General features: G+C 39.4%; 1 protein-coding gene across 2 annotated transcripts in view; it reads right to left on the reverse strand.

Annotated features, from left to right (window-relative positions):
• The window catches only part of GRK3 (G protein-coupled receptor kinase 3), a 122987-nt gene that overhangs the window by 97513 nt on the left and 9715 nt on the right, over nucleotides 1–15759 (reverse strand). For both annotated transcript variants that reach the window (XM_057746128.1, XM_057746129.1), the window contains exon 2: nucleotides 329–405. In XM_057746128.1, coding sequence (XP_057602111.1) covers nucleotides 329–405 — 77 coding nt within the window. The remainder of the gene's footprint in view (nucleotides 1–328; nucleotides 406–15759) is intronic.

Below are 15759 nucleotides of genomic sequence, written 5' to 3' on the forward strand. Positions count from 1 at the left end.
GAAGATGAGGACCTCAGACTCAGGTCCAAACAGAGGGCACTTCTTTCTGGTCACCACGTACCCAATCCTTTGATTTGGGGAACCTCCCAAACTGTCTTAAAACCTACAGCCGAACTAGTCTGTTTTCCAGAAATAGCTTATTTACAAGAGATATTACTAGGGACATAAGTAATCATTTAGTATCTTATTAATTACATGCAAATTCCTTCATCCCCAGCTTGAACTATAAATCATATAACAGCATTAGGCGCTGCATTTACACATTACTGTAGTGCCACCCAATAACACGACTGGAATTACGGTTTGCCAAATGAATAAGTGGGCTTACCAATTTTCTGATTAAAAATCTTGTCAAAGGTGATTTCATGTCTCTCCTCGAGGTACTTCTGCATCACACTCCGGATACTAAAAGAGAAGAATGACACATTTTTAACAATGACAGCCTCCATCCCTAGAATGGAAAATACATGGTGTCTTCATTCAAGCATACTGGCTTGATGAACTTGATTTTGGTATTCATTTCACAATGTATGTGCATATCACATCATCGCATTGTACACTTTAAGCATAAATAATTTTATTTGTCAGTTATACCTCAATTAAAAAAAAATAGGCCCAAAAAAAGGATACTGGCTTGATGAGAGACCCCTCTTACTGACACCCACGACTGCACGAACAGGTGACAATTTAAAGCTGGAAACACCGCAGCTCCAGCTAGTACCCTCTTCCTGCGACTCAGGGCCAGCCTTACATGTAGAGACTCAACTATGAAAAATAACTTAAGGGCTTTGGGGAAGCTCTCCATCAACACCACCAGTTTCCAAAAATAATAAAAATATGTGCGCGCGCACACACACACATGGCAAAGTCTGCTTATCGATGAATGAGTTTCTTTCTAAAGCAAGAGCAAATGTTCCCTGGATATATTAATATTCAAAAAATCACACTTCTATACTTCAATGATAAACCATGAGAAAACATAATTAGAAGGAAGATTTCACTTACAGCAGAATAAGAAGCATCAAATGCCTTGAAATAAATCTTTCAAAATATGTGCAGGAATGCTACAGGGAAAATTACAAACTGTATTGAGAGACAGGAAAGATCTTAACACATGGAAAGATACACCACAGTTAGGAACAGAAAGATCTAATACGGCAGAAACTCGGAGTCTACCCGGATTCATCTATAGTCAATACGATTCCCATCAATGTTCCAATAGGATTTTTCATAGAACACGGAAACAGATAAGCTCTTGATATAGTGTACGCAAAACAACACGGGCTCAAGAATAGCCGAGACAGTTCTGAAGAAAAAGAATGAAGATAAAAGGGCTTATTATGAAGCTAAAATAATTAAGACAGGATAAACATATTGATCAATGAAATGGAACAGAAAGCACACAAAGGGACCCACACATACATGGAACTTTGATACGTAATAGAAGTGGCAAGGCAGAAAAACGGGGGGGGGGGGGGGGCGCGCAGGGAGGGTTATTCAATAAACGAACCGCAAAAGCGATTATCCAATGGAAAAAGCAGAACTTAAGTTGCTATCATCCACTGATGGGCCACAATTTGGCATTATCCCCTCCTTTTTTTTTTTTTTTTTTAACTTTTTGAAACAAACTCATTGAGATATAATTTACATGTAATTAAATGCACATTTCAGTGTACCGCTAAATGAGTTTTTCAAGTACAGTATTCTCCTAATCAAGGTATCAAATATTTCTATCACCCCAAAGGGTGTTCCTTTGCAATCCATCTCCCCCAGATTCTAGGATCTGAGCAACTACTGATCTCCTTTCGGATAATAAAGAAGACTTGCTAGGGTTCTAGAATTTCACGTCAATAAAATAACACAAAATGTTGTCTTTGGTGTCTGGCTTCTTGCCCTCGGCATAAACAAGCTTCATCCATACTGTTGTGTGCCTAAGTATTTAGTTCCTTCCTATTGCCAAGTAGTATGTCTTTGCTTGAATATTCTATCATTTGTTTATCTGTTCATCTCTTGATAGACACGTGGGTTGTTTCCAGCGTGGGGCTATTATAAACAAAGCTGCTTGAAACACTTGTGTATACGTCTTCAGAGGGGCATGTGTTTTCATTGTTCATGGGTAAATATCGAGAAGGGACATTGCTGGTCACATGGTGAATTATACTGACCTTATGAGAACTGGAACCATATTCCAAACCGGGTGTGGGATTTTACATTCCCACCGACAACGTATGACAGTTCCAGGTGTCAGTACTTCGGTTGTCAGTATTTTTAGTTTTAGCCACTCTGCTGGCTAACTGCTAGTACAGTATTTCATTTTGATTTGTATTTCCCTAATAAATGTTTTCTCCCAGTCTGCAACTTGCCTCTTCATTTCCTTCATGAAGTCCTTCTAAAAGAACAAGTATTTAGTTATTGAGTTCCAATGTGCCGGTTATTTCTTTGGCAGACGGTCTGTGTGAAGAAATTTCTCTCATCCCAAGGTCATGAAGATTTTAACCTATATTTTCGTTAGAAATTTTAAAGTTTAGATTTTCTATGTAGGTCCATTTCATGTTGTTTTTGTGTACAACACAAGGTAAGAACCAAGATTCTTTTTTCCCTTATAATACCTTATTGTTCTGGTATCATTTGTTGAAAGGACTCTTCTCTTCCATTGAATTTTCCCGGCATCTTTGCTGATTCAACACTAAATGTGTGTAGGTCTATCTTTGGACTATCCTGTTGCATTGATCTACATGTTTATCCTTACAAAAATACTGTATTAGCTTGATTGCTTCAGGTTTAGTAAGTCTTAAAATCAGGTTTAGTAATCTAAGTGTTCCAACTTTGCTTTACTGCTTTTGGTTTTGTTTTTTGTGTATTTTTTTGGCTATCCTAGGTTCGTTGCACTTAAGTTTTTTAAATCAACATGGAAATTTCTTCCCAGAAAAAGCCTGCTGAGTTTTTGATGGGGATTTTGTTGAATCTATAGATCAGTTTGGGGGAAATTAACCTCAATAATATTGTGTACTATGCACAAATATGACATATTTCTCCCCTTACCTAAGCTTCTTTAATTTTTCTTATTACTATTTCATAGCTTTCAGTGTAGAAGTCTTACTCCTTTCTTATAATAGCTTTCTCTGGTTTTAGTATCAAGATAATATGATTCATAAAATGAGATGGGAATTATTCCTTTATTCAATTTTTCTGAAAAAGTTGGTGGAAGTATTAATTCTTCAAATGTTTGATAGAACTCAGCAGTGAAGCCATCTGAGCCTGGAATTTTCCTTGTGGGAAGGTTTTAAATTACAAATTCCATTTCTTTCATAGATATAGGGCTATTCATATTTTCTACTCCTTATATTGGTAACTTGTATCATTTAAAGAATTTGTCTAATTCATCCAAGTTGTCCAATTACTGAAATTTGCTATTTCTTTATTGTCCTTTTAATGTCTGTAAGATTTAGTGATAGTTCTTCATTCATTCTTTGACTGTTAAACTTTATTTTCTTTTTGTTTTCCCTTGATCAATCTGGCTACACGTTTTTCAATCGTACTGATCTTTAGTTTTTGTTTCATTCATTTTCTTTTGTTATTTATATTTTTTTATATTTCATTGATTTCCACTCTTTGTTATTTAAATGCTTATAATTTACTGTGGGATTAATTTGCTACTTTTCTAATTTCTTAAAAAGTCAGATCACTGAATTTAAACATTTCTAATATAACCATCTAAAGTTATAAAATTTCCCCTAGGCATCGACTTAACTGTATCTCACAGATATTAATAGTCTGTTTTCGTGTTCATTCAATTCAAATTATTGTCTAATTCCTCTTGATATTTCTTCCTTGAAGGATAAGTTATTTATAACTGAGTTGATTCATTTCGTGATATTTGGAGACTTCCAGATATCTTTCTGTTATTGAATTTTGGTTTCACTCTGCTCTTCAAAAAGCACTGGAGAGAATTAAAAGACAAGCCACACACAGAGGCGAAATGCTGGCAAATCACATATCTGGTTGAGGAATTGTATCCAGCATACATAAAGGCCTTCCAAAGCTCAAGAATAACAAAGCAAACAACCCAGTGTACAAAATGGGCAAGTGAGGTGTACAGACACTTCACCACAGAAGATATGTGGGTGGCAAATAAGCGTATGACAAGATTCCCAACATTAGTCATTAAAAGGAGGCAAATTAAAATCACAGTGAGATATTACAACACACCTATTTGACTAGCTAAAATTAGAAAAGACTGACCATACCACATGTTGGCAAAGCTGTGGAATAACGAGAATTCTCACACACTGCTAGTGGGAATGTGAAATGAAACCAACACTTTGGAAAACAACTGGGCAGTTTCGTAATAAGTTAAACACAAACCATTATATTATCCATCAATTCCACCCTTAGGTATTTACCCCGGGGAAATGAAAGCATACACCCATACAAAGGCTTGTATGTGAACTTAGCTTTATTTGTGACAATCAAAGACTGGAAACAACCCAAATGCCCCCAACAGGTGAACAAATGGATAAGTAGGAGTAGATACCCACATAACGTAATAATATTCCACAACAAAAAGAAATCAATTATTGATACAACATGGATGGATCCCAAAAAAATTATTCTGAGTAAAAGGAGCCAGAAAAAGAAAGAAAAAAAGAGTACATATTGTTTGATAACAAAGAGGCAGGAGCAAACTTTTGGAAATGATATATACAGTAAAATTAAAAATACATGTATTGATATTTGGTCTCTGTTCTGGTTCTTGACACAGAGCTCCTAAAACCCATGGAATTTCCCAAGTGATAGGAATGTCCTATTCATAAGGAACCCTTTTCATCCATACCTGAGTTTATGCTAATGAGGTGACTTAGAAGACCCCTAGATAACCTCAGGATAGGACTGGTTGCCAGAAGAACCAACCCTGTGATTAGAGGGTTGGAACTTTCAGCTCCATCACTTGATTTCCAGGTGTCTAGAGACTGAGTTCAATTACTAACAGCCAATGATTTAACAAAATCGTGCGTATGCAATGAAACTTCAATAAGAACTCCAGAACCATGAGGTCTGGAGAGCTTCCTGGTTGGAGAACCCATAGATGTGCTGGGAGGGTGGTACTCCTGGGGAGGTGTGGAAGCTCTGTACTCCACCCTTTCCAGTAAGACTTTGCCCAACATAACAACCACTTTGTAGTTTCCGAGTTATACCCTTTACAATAAAATTTAGTCACAGGCCTCGGATTTTCTTGAGTTCTGTGAGTTGTTCTAGTGAAATCTCAAACCTAAGAAGAAGGTCATGGGAACCATAAAACATGTAGTCAGGCAGAAATGCAGGTAGATCTTAGACACAATTTGCAGCTGGCATCTGGGGGCAGTCTTGAAATATGTGTAGTTCATTTTACATGAATTACATCTCAATAAAGCTAGGGTTTTATTGTTGCTGTTATTACTATACTATACTGTTATTATTATTATATTATTATGTTATTATTAAATTATATGTATTATTATTATTATAATATTTGCAATCAGTAGAATCCTGGGTGTGGGAAACTGTACACAACAGATGACCCAATTTCTTTAACAAAAAATTTCAAGAGGGAAAAATGACAGGGAATCTACAGTTCAAAAAAGATGTAAAAGAAATAACAATCAGGAGTAACATATGGACTTTATTTAAAACTCAATTCAAGTAAAAAAAAATTCTTGTAAAAAAACTGAAGAAATGTGAATACAGATTGAATACTTTATGATATTAAGCAAGCACCTCTTTTTTAGCAGTGGCAATGTGTTACGCTCATGTTGGCTATTTTAGGAGCTCTTATCTTTTAGAAATACAGATATATTTACAGATGAAATGATATATATCCTGTCTAGGCAGGCTTCAAAATAACTTAAAGGAAACAATGTAGGGATGAAACAAGATTGGTTATGTGTTGATTATTGATAAAGCTGAGTGATGGCGACAGATTTATTGCATGATTCTCTCCTGTACACGTGTGAAATTTTCATTACAGAAAGTTTAAAAAAATCAAAATATGGCCTCAAGATTCCTGGACCATTACTTTACACACCTCCTCATTAAATAAGGCATATATACGTACTATGTATAATATTATACCTATTGGAGGCATGATGCTTTTTTTTAAATTTAATACCAACTGGTTGGTGATATACTAATCCCACCTGTCATGACCTACTGGGGTTCTGTTATATAAATGCAAGGTAACTATAATAAACATTTTATCATAATTTAAAGAATCTTCCTACTACTAAAGTAGTTTAAAGAGCAGATATCTGCTCTCTACTGGCCAAAGGATAGCTATAGATATCTCCCATTATTAAAAGTCTCTATATTCTATGTGAAGGTTAACTCTGTCCTATTCTGATATCCAAAGTAAAGTGCATCTAAACAAATATTTCAAATGACATGTGACACATCACCTAAAAAAACCTAGTCACACATAAGGTAGCTGTGAAGATCAAGGAAGATGGCTTTGTTAGAAGCACCGCCCAAATCAGAGCTGCTACCATTACAACCACCAACCATCGACCATCCAGAAACCCAAAAGGCAGACTTTTTTTAAGATAGGATGACTAAGCAATCACACCAAGATTCAATTCCCCCAAAAGGAAATTGCTTTCTTTCATATGCAGTTACTAAATATTTTCCACTAACTGCTCATTAAATACCGGAAATAGAGCGACATTATCCAAAGTCACAATAAAGACTTTACGGCTAGATTTAAAACCACCAAACTCTGCCAGATACAGACTCTGAAGAGGTCTTTAAAAGTATCTGGTATAGTTTACTGTCAGCTCTTCCCAAGGTTTCTCGGTTCACCAGATCTTTGGCAGAAAAGTTGCATATAATTTGCATAGTATTAAACAATTGCGCATGAGATGATGTACATTCAGGAGACCACAACCCAATTAAGCTAAATGTGAACTCCTTTGTGTTTTTTCCTCCAAAATTTTGACAATCCACATCCTGTTTTTAATGCCTTTTCTTTTGCAACATACTACCTGATATTTAAGTGACACTAAACATAACGGCCCCTGAACAGATACAATTTGAAGGATGGACAAATTTAGGTGGTCATCAAGTTTACCTAATCAAGCCTACTAAAACTTTGTGATCTAAACGGTCCCTTCAAATTGGTTACAACAGTCATTTTAGAATCCATTTACCCTTTTCTCAAAAAACTTTTGCATCAGCAATGATATAGAAGCAGCTTCATTCTATGGCCACATTGCTATCTGTGTGAAATAAGTATCAGAGGATGGGAAAACTGGAGCCAAGGAGACTCTGTAGGAGGGCTGGGAGCATCGTCCTTTTTTCCAAGAGCAGTTTTCATGGAATTATCTCATTCAAAAGCTCCCAAGGCGGGCTTCCTAGGTGGCGCAGTGGTTAAGAATCCGCCTGCTAATGCAGAGAACGTGCGTTCGATCCCTGCTCCAGGAAGATCCCACATGCCACGGAGCAACTAAGCCCGTGTGCCAAAAAAAAAAAAAAAAAGAGGAAAGACTCAAAAGCTCCCAAGGCATAGCAGCACTATTCACAATAGCCAAGACATGGAAACAAGCTAAATGCCCACTGACAGATGAATGGATAGAGAAGATATGGCACATATATACAATGGAATATTACTCAGCCATAAAAAGGAATGAATTAGTGCTATTTGCAGCAACATGGATGCAAGCAGAGATTATCATACTAAGTAAGTCAGACAAAGACAAATACCATATGATATTGCTTATATGTGGACTCTAAAATATGAACTTATCTACGAAACAGAAACAGACTCACAGACATAGAGAACAGACTTGTGGTTGCCAATGGGAGGTGGGTGGGGGAGGGATGGACTGGGAGTTTGGGATTAGCAGAGGCAAACTAGTATATAGAGGATGGATAAACAAGAAGATCCTACTGTAGAGCACATGGAACTCTATTCAATATCCTGTGATAAATCACAATGGAAAAGAATATGAAAAAGAATGTATGTATATGTATAACTGAGTCACTTTGCTGTGCAGCAGAAATTAACACAACATTGTAAATCAACTATACTTCAATAAAATAAAATTAAAAAAAAACAAAAGATCTCAAGGCCCTCACATTTTGCCCAATGTCCAAACTCGTTAGCACATTACGGGGAGCATTTCCAAAGAGGCCCCAAGCTACCCCATCGACCACATCCTCCCTCTGTCCTCACACGGTACCCACGCAGGATTTCTTCGCTGCTCAGTAATTCTGTAAATGCCATTCCCGCTAATGCCTCTCCTCATGTGAAAACCTCCTGCTCGGCCTCCAGGGTCCGGGTCGGGGTCCCCAGCCTTCCCCAACCCCTGCAGAGGCCAGCCCTTTCACTTCGGTTTCCACTGCGTGTCAGAGGCACCGTTGTATCATTTCCCACAAGGTACTGTAAACATACACACCTCCCATCCATCCCCTGCTCCTGTAATCATTCATTCATTCAAAATAGGAATGGCGTCCTTTCCATGAGCCGGGCATTGTGCGTGACACTCGGAAGACACAGTGGGTCCCACCCGGTCTCTGCCCTGAAGGGGGCTGTGTCTAGAGGGGTGACAGTGGGGTAAGCAGGAAGTCCCAACACAGTGTGACAAGTATGTGTTAACGGGGGCGGGGGGTGGGGTGGGTGGGTGCCGCAGAGTCTGGTGCAACACGGCTGAACTGCAGACCCCGAGGAGCCCCTGGCAAAGGTGAGGAGACAGAGAAAGCCAGCCACAGGACCACTCGTGCAGCATCTGATAAACCATGCCAGCCTGCACCGAATAACAGAAGCAAACAGACAAAGGCCAGCAGCAGGTAAAAGCACACACACAAGGGGAGAAAAATGCCAGACAACATACAGCCTCCACGTTCAGACTCACTTATTTTCCTAACTATGTGAGAATACCTAAACTACCACCCTTGAGATTAATGTCCAGCTTTTCATGGCTTCCTTGTTTTTTTTTTTTAAGGCAAACACTTCCTTTCCAAGGACTGACAGATGACATTTTGTTTCTACCGCTGGCAAAAATGCTGACCTACATACACATCGCTGTGCTTCCTTGCACCCCGCCCCCTGCCCCGCCCTGCCTTCCCTAAGACCATGTGAACCAGGCCAGAACCTCAGTGACAAGCACGCTGTAGGCAAACAGATTTACAAACTAGAATATGCTCCGTACGTGATCATCCGAAGGAATTTTTCAACTACTCCTCTTTGAACGTGGTACGTGATACCACTGGTCACATGGGAACTCTTCACCTGTGTCAAGCGTCTGTTCATGTTCTCCTTTACGGTTTCCACGTGTGGGGTTTGCCTGGGACAGCCCTTTAAATTCTAGCATAATAAAAATATATCCTCTCATATTTTTCTATTTTTATGATTAATTAAACACTGGGGAATTTTTTTTTTCTTTTTTTTTTAAAACATGGAGGGTTATGACGTCACCTGACGGCCAGCTATCATGCACAATCCTTTCCCCAATAGACTCAAAATGCCACCTCTGCCCATAAGCCCAGTTCACATTTTACCAAATAGATGAATATAAATACGTATATACATATGATTTTGCGTCACTTACGTGTCTTATGTGCCTAAAACAAGACCACACTGTTTTAATTCCTACAGTAATGTTTTATATTTGGTAGAGCAGATCCCTGCTGTTTCACTTTTTCAAAATTTTATTGGTTATTTTTGCCCATTTTGCCCATTCATCTGCTGGATGAATGAGGATCAGCTGACCACATTCTTTAAAATCCTCATGTGGATTTTGACTGGGATAGGTTAATTTGAAGAGAACCGACATCTTTTCAATACTGCATCTTCCTCTCTAGAAATATCTTGTAACTCTCCCATTTATCCAGACTTGTTTTGACTTCTCTTAAGAAAGTTTTGTTTTTCTTCATACCAGTCTTCCTGGTAATTAGTTGGTGAAGTCTGGTTTAGAGCAACACATTAGAAAACACTTATTTTAAAGAAATTATTTTGAAATGTTTTGACAAATTAATATTCACGTAACTTAAAAATAGAAAGCTGTTAAAGTAACCTCAGGGAGAGAGAATTACATTGCAGTCTCGTCAGGCATAGAAAGTGTGCTTAGAGTGTAGATCCTCTTAAAGAGCATGAGTTCTTATTTTTCTCCTGCTAAATGTAAACATCAGGGCTATGCTTTAACAGATATTCATGACTGAATGAGGTTCAGTGAAGTTTTCTGTACTGTGTGAGTAAATGGATATAGTTTTCTAAAGTTTCATGTCAATATGCTTTCTCTTGGACAATCTTTTTGCATCTTTTTTTTTTTTTTTTTTTCCCTCATCCTTCAGTGAGAAGTCTTCAGGTCAAAAGGTTGTAAATCTGTCCACACGCCTTGGATGAGTCAGAATTCTGGTTGCAAATGAATTTACTACAACTGTACCCATATCTTTGCAATCAGTGTCACAGAAGCTCTTTTTGAGTCATCTAATATAATGCAGTTCCCAAAAAGCACATCAGCCTTCCTTCAGTCTCAGTTATTTGAGATGCAGGATGTTTTGTAACTCCACGCGATGCGTCACAGGAATTTACATCCTAAGTCACCAGTGCTGGTTACACATGACACTGGGACAACAGCGACATTATCACCAGCCTGACCCGAAGACGCTCATGATCCTCACACAGCACTATCTTCTCTACTGGTTTTAGAAATTTTTGTAAAATTTTTCAAACATGCCAAAAGTAGAGAATGGTAGAGTGAATGCCCATAACCCGTCAATCAACACCTCACGAACAGTTATCACGATGTTAGTCTGCCACTTTCATCCTCCCCCTCACGTTACCTCTGTTTTTTAAAGCATTTTAAAGCAAATCTCAGACTCCATATCACTTTACCTTTACTACTTTCGTCTGCATTTCTAAAAATTATGGACATTTCCCTTCCAATAAACGTGATCCGTTATCCCTTCCCAACCCTACCCTGGAAATAATGGTAATTCCTGAACATCCAGGATTCTTTCAGAGATGTCTTTCGTATAGCTGGGTTTGACTTAAGGTCAAATCAAGATCCACACATTCATTTGATTACTGTATCTCTGATATCTGTTTACTCTCGAGCACTGCTCCATCCCCACCACATTTTTCCCCGCACCACCACATTTTTATCTTCACGCCAGTGACTTACTGAGGAAACCAGGACAGCAGTCCTGGAGGATGGCCCCCCATTCTGGATTGGCCTGTTTGCTTTCTCCTAAGATCACTCAATCTGTTCCTCTAACTCCGTATTTCCTGTAAGCTGAAAGTCAGCTCTGAAGACTTGAGTATGTTCAAGTCCACCTTCCGGGGGTAGGAATACTCACTACGTAGTCTTTAGATTGCTTCATACAAGGAGATGCAGTTATTTCTTCTTAGTGTTGGGAAGGGGGAAGTTTCCTCCCCTCCCCTTCTTGAGCTCTTTTGGCCCCTCTAATAATTAAATGAATACAAGATAGAGTAACAGGAGAAAAAAAAAATTTAATTCATACATACAGAGGTCTCATAGAAACAAGACCTAAAGAAATGACCAAAGCAGGTGGCTTTTATACTTCTTTAGACAAAGATACAATAAATTTGTGAAGAACTGACAAGACAAAGACACTTGGGCTTGAGGTCATAAATTAGTGAAGTAACAAGGTTTGTTTACACAGCCTTGCTGCCCTGAATTCTCCATCTCTGGTGATAAAGATGTCTGTCTACCTCCTGGTGCCAGGAGGGCACCTTTCATGTGGGAGATTTATTTCCTGCTTTCTGGAGAGGAAGGAGGGTCACAGTGTTCTTCTTGCATGGGTTGTTTCTTAAGTAACCTTAATTCAAAATAACCAATACACCACTTTGGCCTATTTTGAGGTCGGCCTGTCCTGAGCCCCGACGTTAGTGATGTGAAAATTCAGTTGATGAAAGTGTGACTTCTGCATTTAAAATGCCCCCATCAACCTTTCATTTAGTGGTTTCATACACTGATGATCTTTGCTTAACTCAATACCTTCAGTAAAAGTTGCAAAATGATGATTTTTTTTCTAATTCCATCTGATTTGCTGCAATTTCCTCCTGATTTGCTGCAATCTGTCTGCAAAGATGAATCTCCCGTGACCAACCAGGGAGTTTTGGTTACCTTAAAATGTAGTTCTTACAGGAGGGGTAAGATAAATGCTTAATTCTTTACCTTTTTCATTGCTGCCTTCCAGAGACAGAGCTGGTGCCCTATTTTCACTGCCAGTGGTGATCAATAAGGTGTTTTGCTTGGGGAATCTCTTTTTGGGGGGATAGCATAGGTATGTTAATATCCTATTGCTGCTGCAACAAACTACTGCAAACATGGTGGGTTAAAAACAACAGAAATGTATTCCCTTACAGAGTTGTAGGTGGGAAGTCTGAAATGGGTCTCACTGGGCTAAAATCAAAGCATTGGCAGGGCTGCATTCCCGGTGGAGGCTCTAATCGAGAATCCATCTCCTTACCTTCACTAACTTCTAGAAGCCTCCCACCCACATGCCTCACGCAGCCCCTGCCTGTGCCTGCTCAGGCGTGGCTGTGCAGGGTGCCCACTGTGATGGGCTTTTCAGCTGCAGCTGATAAATACATGCATTTGGAAAGGAAAAAAAAATCACGAATTTAAAATCTCTTCAATTCAAATTTAACCTTCCAGGATTTTTACCTAGTTCTTGTCCCCCTGTATCTCTCCATTTAAAGTCCTTTGTTCTAACACATGAAAAGATGCTCAACATCACTAATCATCAGAGAAATGCAAGTCAAAGCCACAATGAGGTATCACCTCACACCAATCAGAATGGCCATCATCACAAAGTCTGGAAACCACAAATGTTGAAGAGGGTGTGGAGAAAAGGGAACTCTCCTGCACTGTTGGTGGGACTGTAAGTTGGTACAGCCACTATGGAAAACAATTTGGAGGTTCCTTAAAAAACTACAAATAGAACTACCATATGATCCAGTCATCCCACTCCTGGGCATATACCCAAAGAAAACCATAATCCCAAAAGAAACTTGTACCATAATGTTTATTGCAGCACTCTTTACAATAGCCAGGACATGGAAGCAACCGAAATGCCCATCAACAAATGAATGGATACAGAAGATGTGGCATATATATACAATGGAATATTACTCAGCTATAAAAAGGGATGAGATGGAGCTATATGTCATGAGGTGGATAGAACTACAATCTGTCATACATAGTGAAGTAAGTCAGAAAGAGAAGGACAAATATTGTATGCTAACCCACATATACGGAATCTAAAAATGGTACTGATGAACTCAGTGACAAGAACAAGGATGCAGATACAGAGAATGGACTGGAGAACTCGAGGTATGGGAGGGGGCGGGGGGTGAAGGGGAAACGACGAAGCGAGAGAGTAGCACAGACATATATATACTACCAACTGTAAAATAGTCAGTGGGAAGTTGTTGTATAACAAAGGGAGTCCAACTCGAGGATGGAAGATGCCTTAGAGGACTGGGGCAGGGAGGGTGGGGGGGACTCGAGGTGGGGAGTCAAGGAAGGGAGGGAATACGGGGATATGTGTATAAAAACAGTTGATTGAACCTGGTGTACCCCCCAAAAAAAAAAATTAAAAAAAAATAATTAAAAAAAAAAAAACAGATGATTGAACCTGGTGTACCCCCAAAAAAATAAAAAAATAATTAAAAAAGTAAAAAAAAATTCTATAAAAAAAATAAAGTCCTTTGTTCTTATTACGCAGCTGTTAAATAATTATTGACGTGAAATAACATTACAACTTCTGAATGAAATTTAACATTTCTTTGCAGCTCTATCTATCGTTAAAATATAGAGGACAATTTGGCATCGCCTAGGAAAACGGAAAATGCCCATATCTCATGTACTTCTAGGTAAATACCCTCTCTATCCTACAGAAAGACTCACACACAGGCCCAAAGATACACAGGTAAGCATATTCACTGCAACTGCACCTGTGATTATGAGCACAGGGTTAGGTAGCTAAGTATTTCAGGACATATCATGCAGCAATTCAAAAGACTGAGACTCATCCATACGTTACTGCCAAGGAAAATCTGAACACAAATCACTAGGTGAAGAAGGCGAGCCGTAGATGGACTCACTAAAGCACCCCTGCCAAACAGAACTCCATCCCAATATGAGTTCAACAATCTTTCTGTGAAGGTTAAATAAGCAACCTGTTTCATTAATTTTTTTATCACAATTTAGAAGGTACCACTAACAAGATTAACAAATGTAACAAAAAAATCCTTAATGCATCTAGAGTACCTGACACGTATGCTCAAGCGAAGGATCCCCATTCACCTATGGACAGGGAGAGATGTGAATTTTAATGTTGCTTTTTGAAATAAGGGTGCATCTGAAATTACAAAAGTGTGTTTGGGGTAGGAAAATACTATGAACCCCTGACGTAGCTTTTCTCAATTTATAAGACTGCCATGACTATTAATAAGTATCCTGTTACTTAACATGAAATTTATGACACCTTACCTTTTAAGGAATTATTCATATATGATTAAATCAACATCTCCAGTGAAAGTATAGGTAAGCTGCTGGAGCACCTCATCAGATCCCTGTAGCAGATCACCCGACTGAATGAAGGCAATGCGTTTTCAAACCGTGTTGCTAACATCTGAAATTGACGATGTCCCTCTACCCAAATGGAAGAAACTTCTTCCTTTAGAGGATTCATGCGGCAGAAGGTAGTCTGAGGTTGTCTATTAAAATGCACAGACTTTAAACTGAGGCTCAACTGCACCGTTTGCTATCAAGGTGATCTTGAGCATTTAGCTTCTCTCTGAACCTGAACTTCCTCCTAAAATGGAGATGATGAGTCTCGTGGAGCCATCTCCAAGAATCTGAAAATGAGAAAAACCTTGCCCTCGGAGAATGAAAATTTGAAATCAACACATAACACAAAGGGCAGAGAAACGCCAAAGGCTGCTCGGATAACAAGGCTTGGCTGTGGCTTCAGTGACTGTGTTATCGAATCCAGTGGAGGCCTGACTGACACCCGTCAGAACAGGAAACATGGAAATATGGACAGGAGCCTCTCACGTCAGGGGATTCCCGGATTTCACACCCAGGGTAAAGTCTCTCCGTGGAGAAATGAGCTGTCTCAGCTACTGCAGCTGCCAAGCCAGGCGCGAGACCTCCTAACCCCTCCAGCCACGGGCCTGTGCCACCTATGTCACCTTCTGTGGACAGCGTCACTTCCACGAGGGCCGCCCACAGGGGAGAATGCTCGGGCCAAGGGGACTTTGGACATCAAGGCTCCGTGGGAGCACGTGTTGAGTGTAAAGTAGCAAATCGGATGTTCCAGCTACAGCCTGGCTTTTCAGATAAATCACCACGTGAGTTCGTGCATTTTGGGGGGTGGAAGCCTCTAGCGCATCGTATTCTCAAGGGGGGTCTTTGAATAAGAACCACCGGCCTCGAAGAAGAGAAGAGAAAGCCTTAGCTAGGCTGACTCGGCTGACTGATGTGACCTTCACAGTATGAGGCAGAGAGAGACTCAGTGCAGTGACAGAAGTCAGTTTCTGAGTCTGAAGGGCAGAGGGCCGCCCCCAGGACCACAGGACAAACACTGGTGTCTGAGGAGAGCACCAGCTTTCCCCTCAAACAGAAAAAAATACCCCTCTCAATATCTCCACGTGGACATGTTTGGAGCAATTTTCTTTTTCCTTTTTCAAATGTCTACCGACTACAGAGGATAACTGTAAAAACTAACAGGAAAGAGCCAATGCGTGTAAAACGA

The sequence above is a fragment of the Hippopotamus amphibius genome, chromosome 8 (genome assembly GCF_030028045.1).
Source record: "Hippopotamus amphibius kiboko isolate mHipAmp2 chromosome 8, mHipAmp2.hap2, whole genome shotgun sequence".
Classification (NCBI taxonomy): Eukaryota; Metazoa; Chordata; class Mammalia; order Artiodactyla; family Hippopotamidae; genus Hippopotamus; species Hippopotamus amphibius.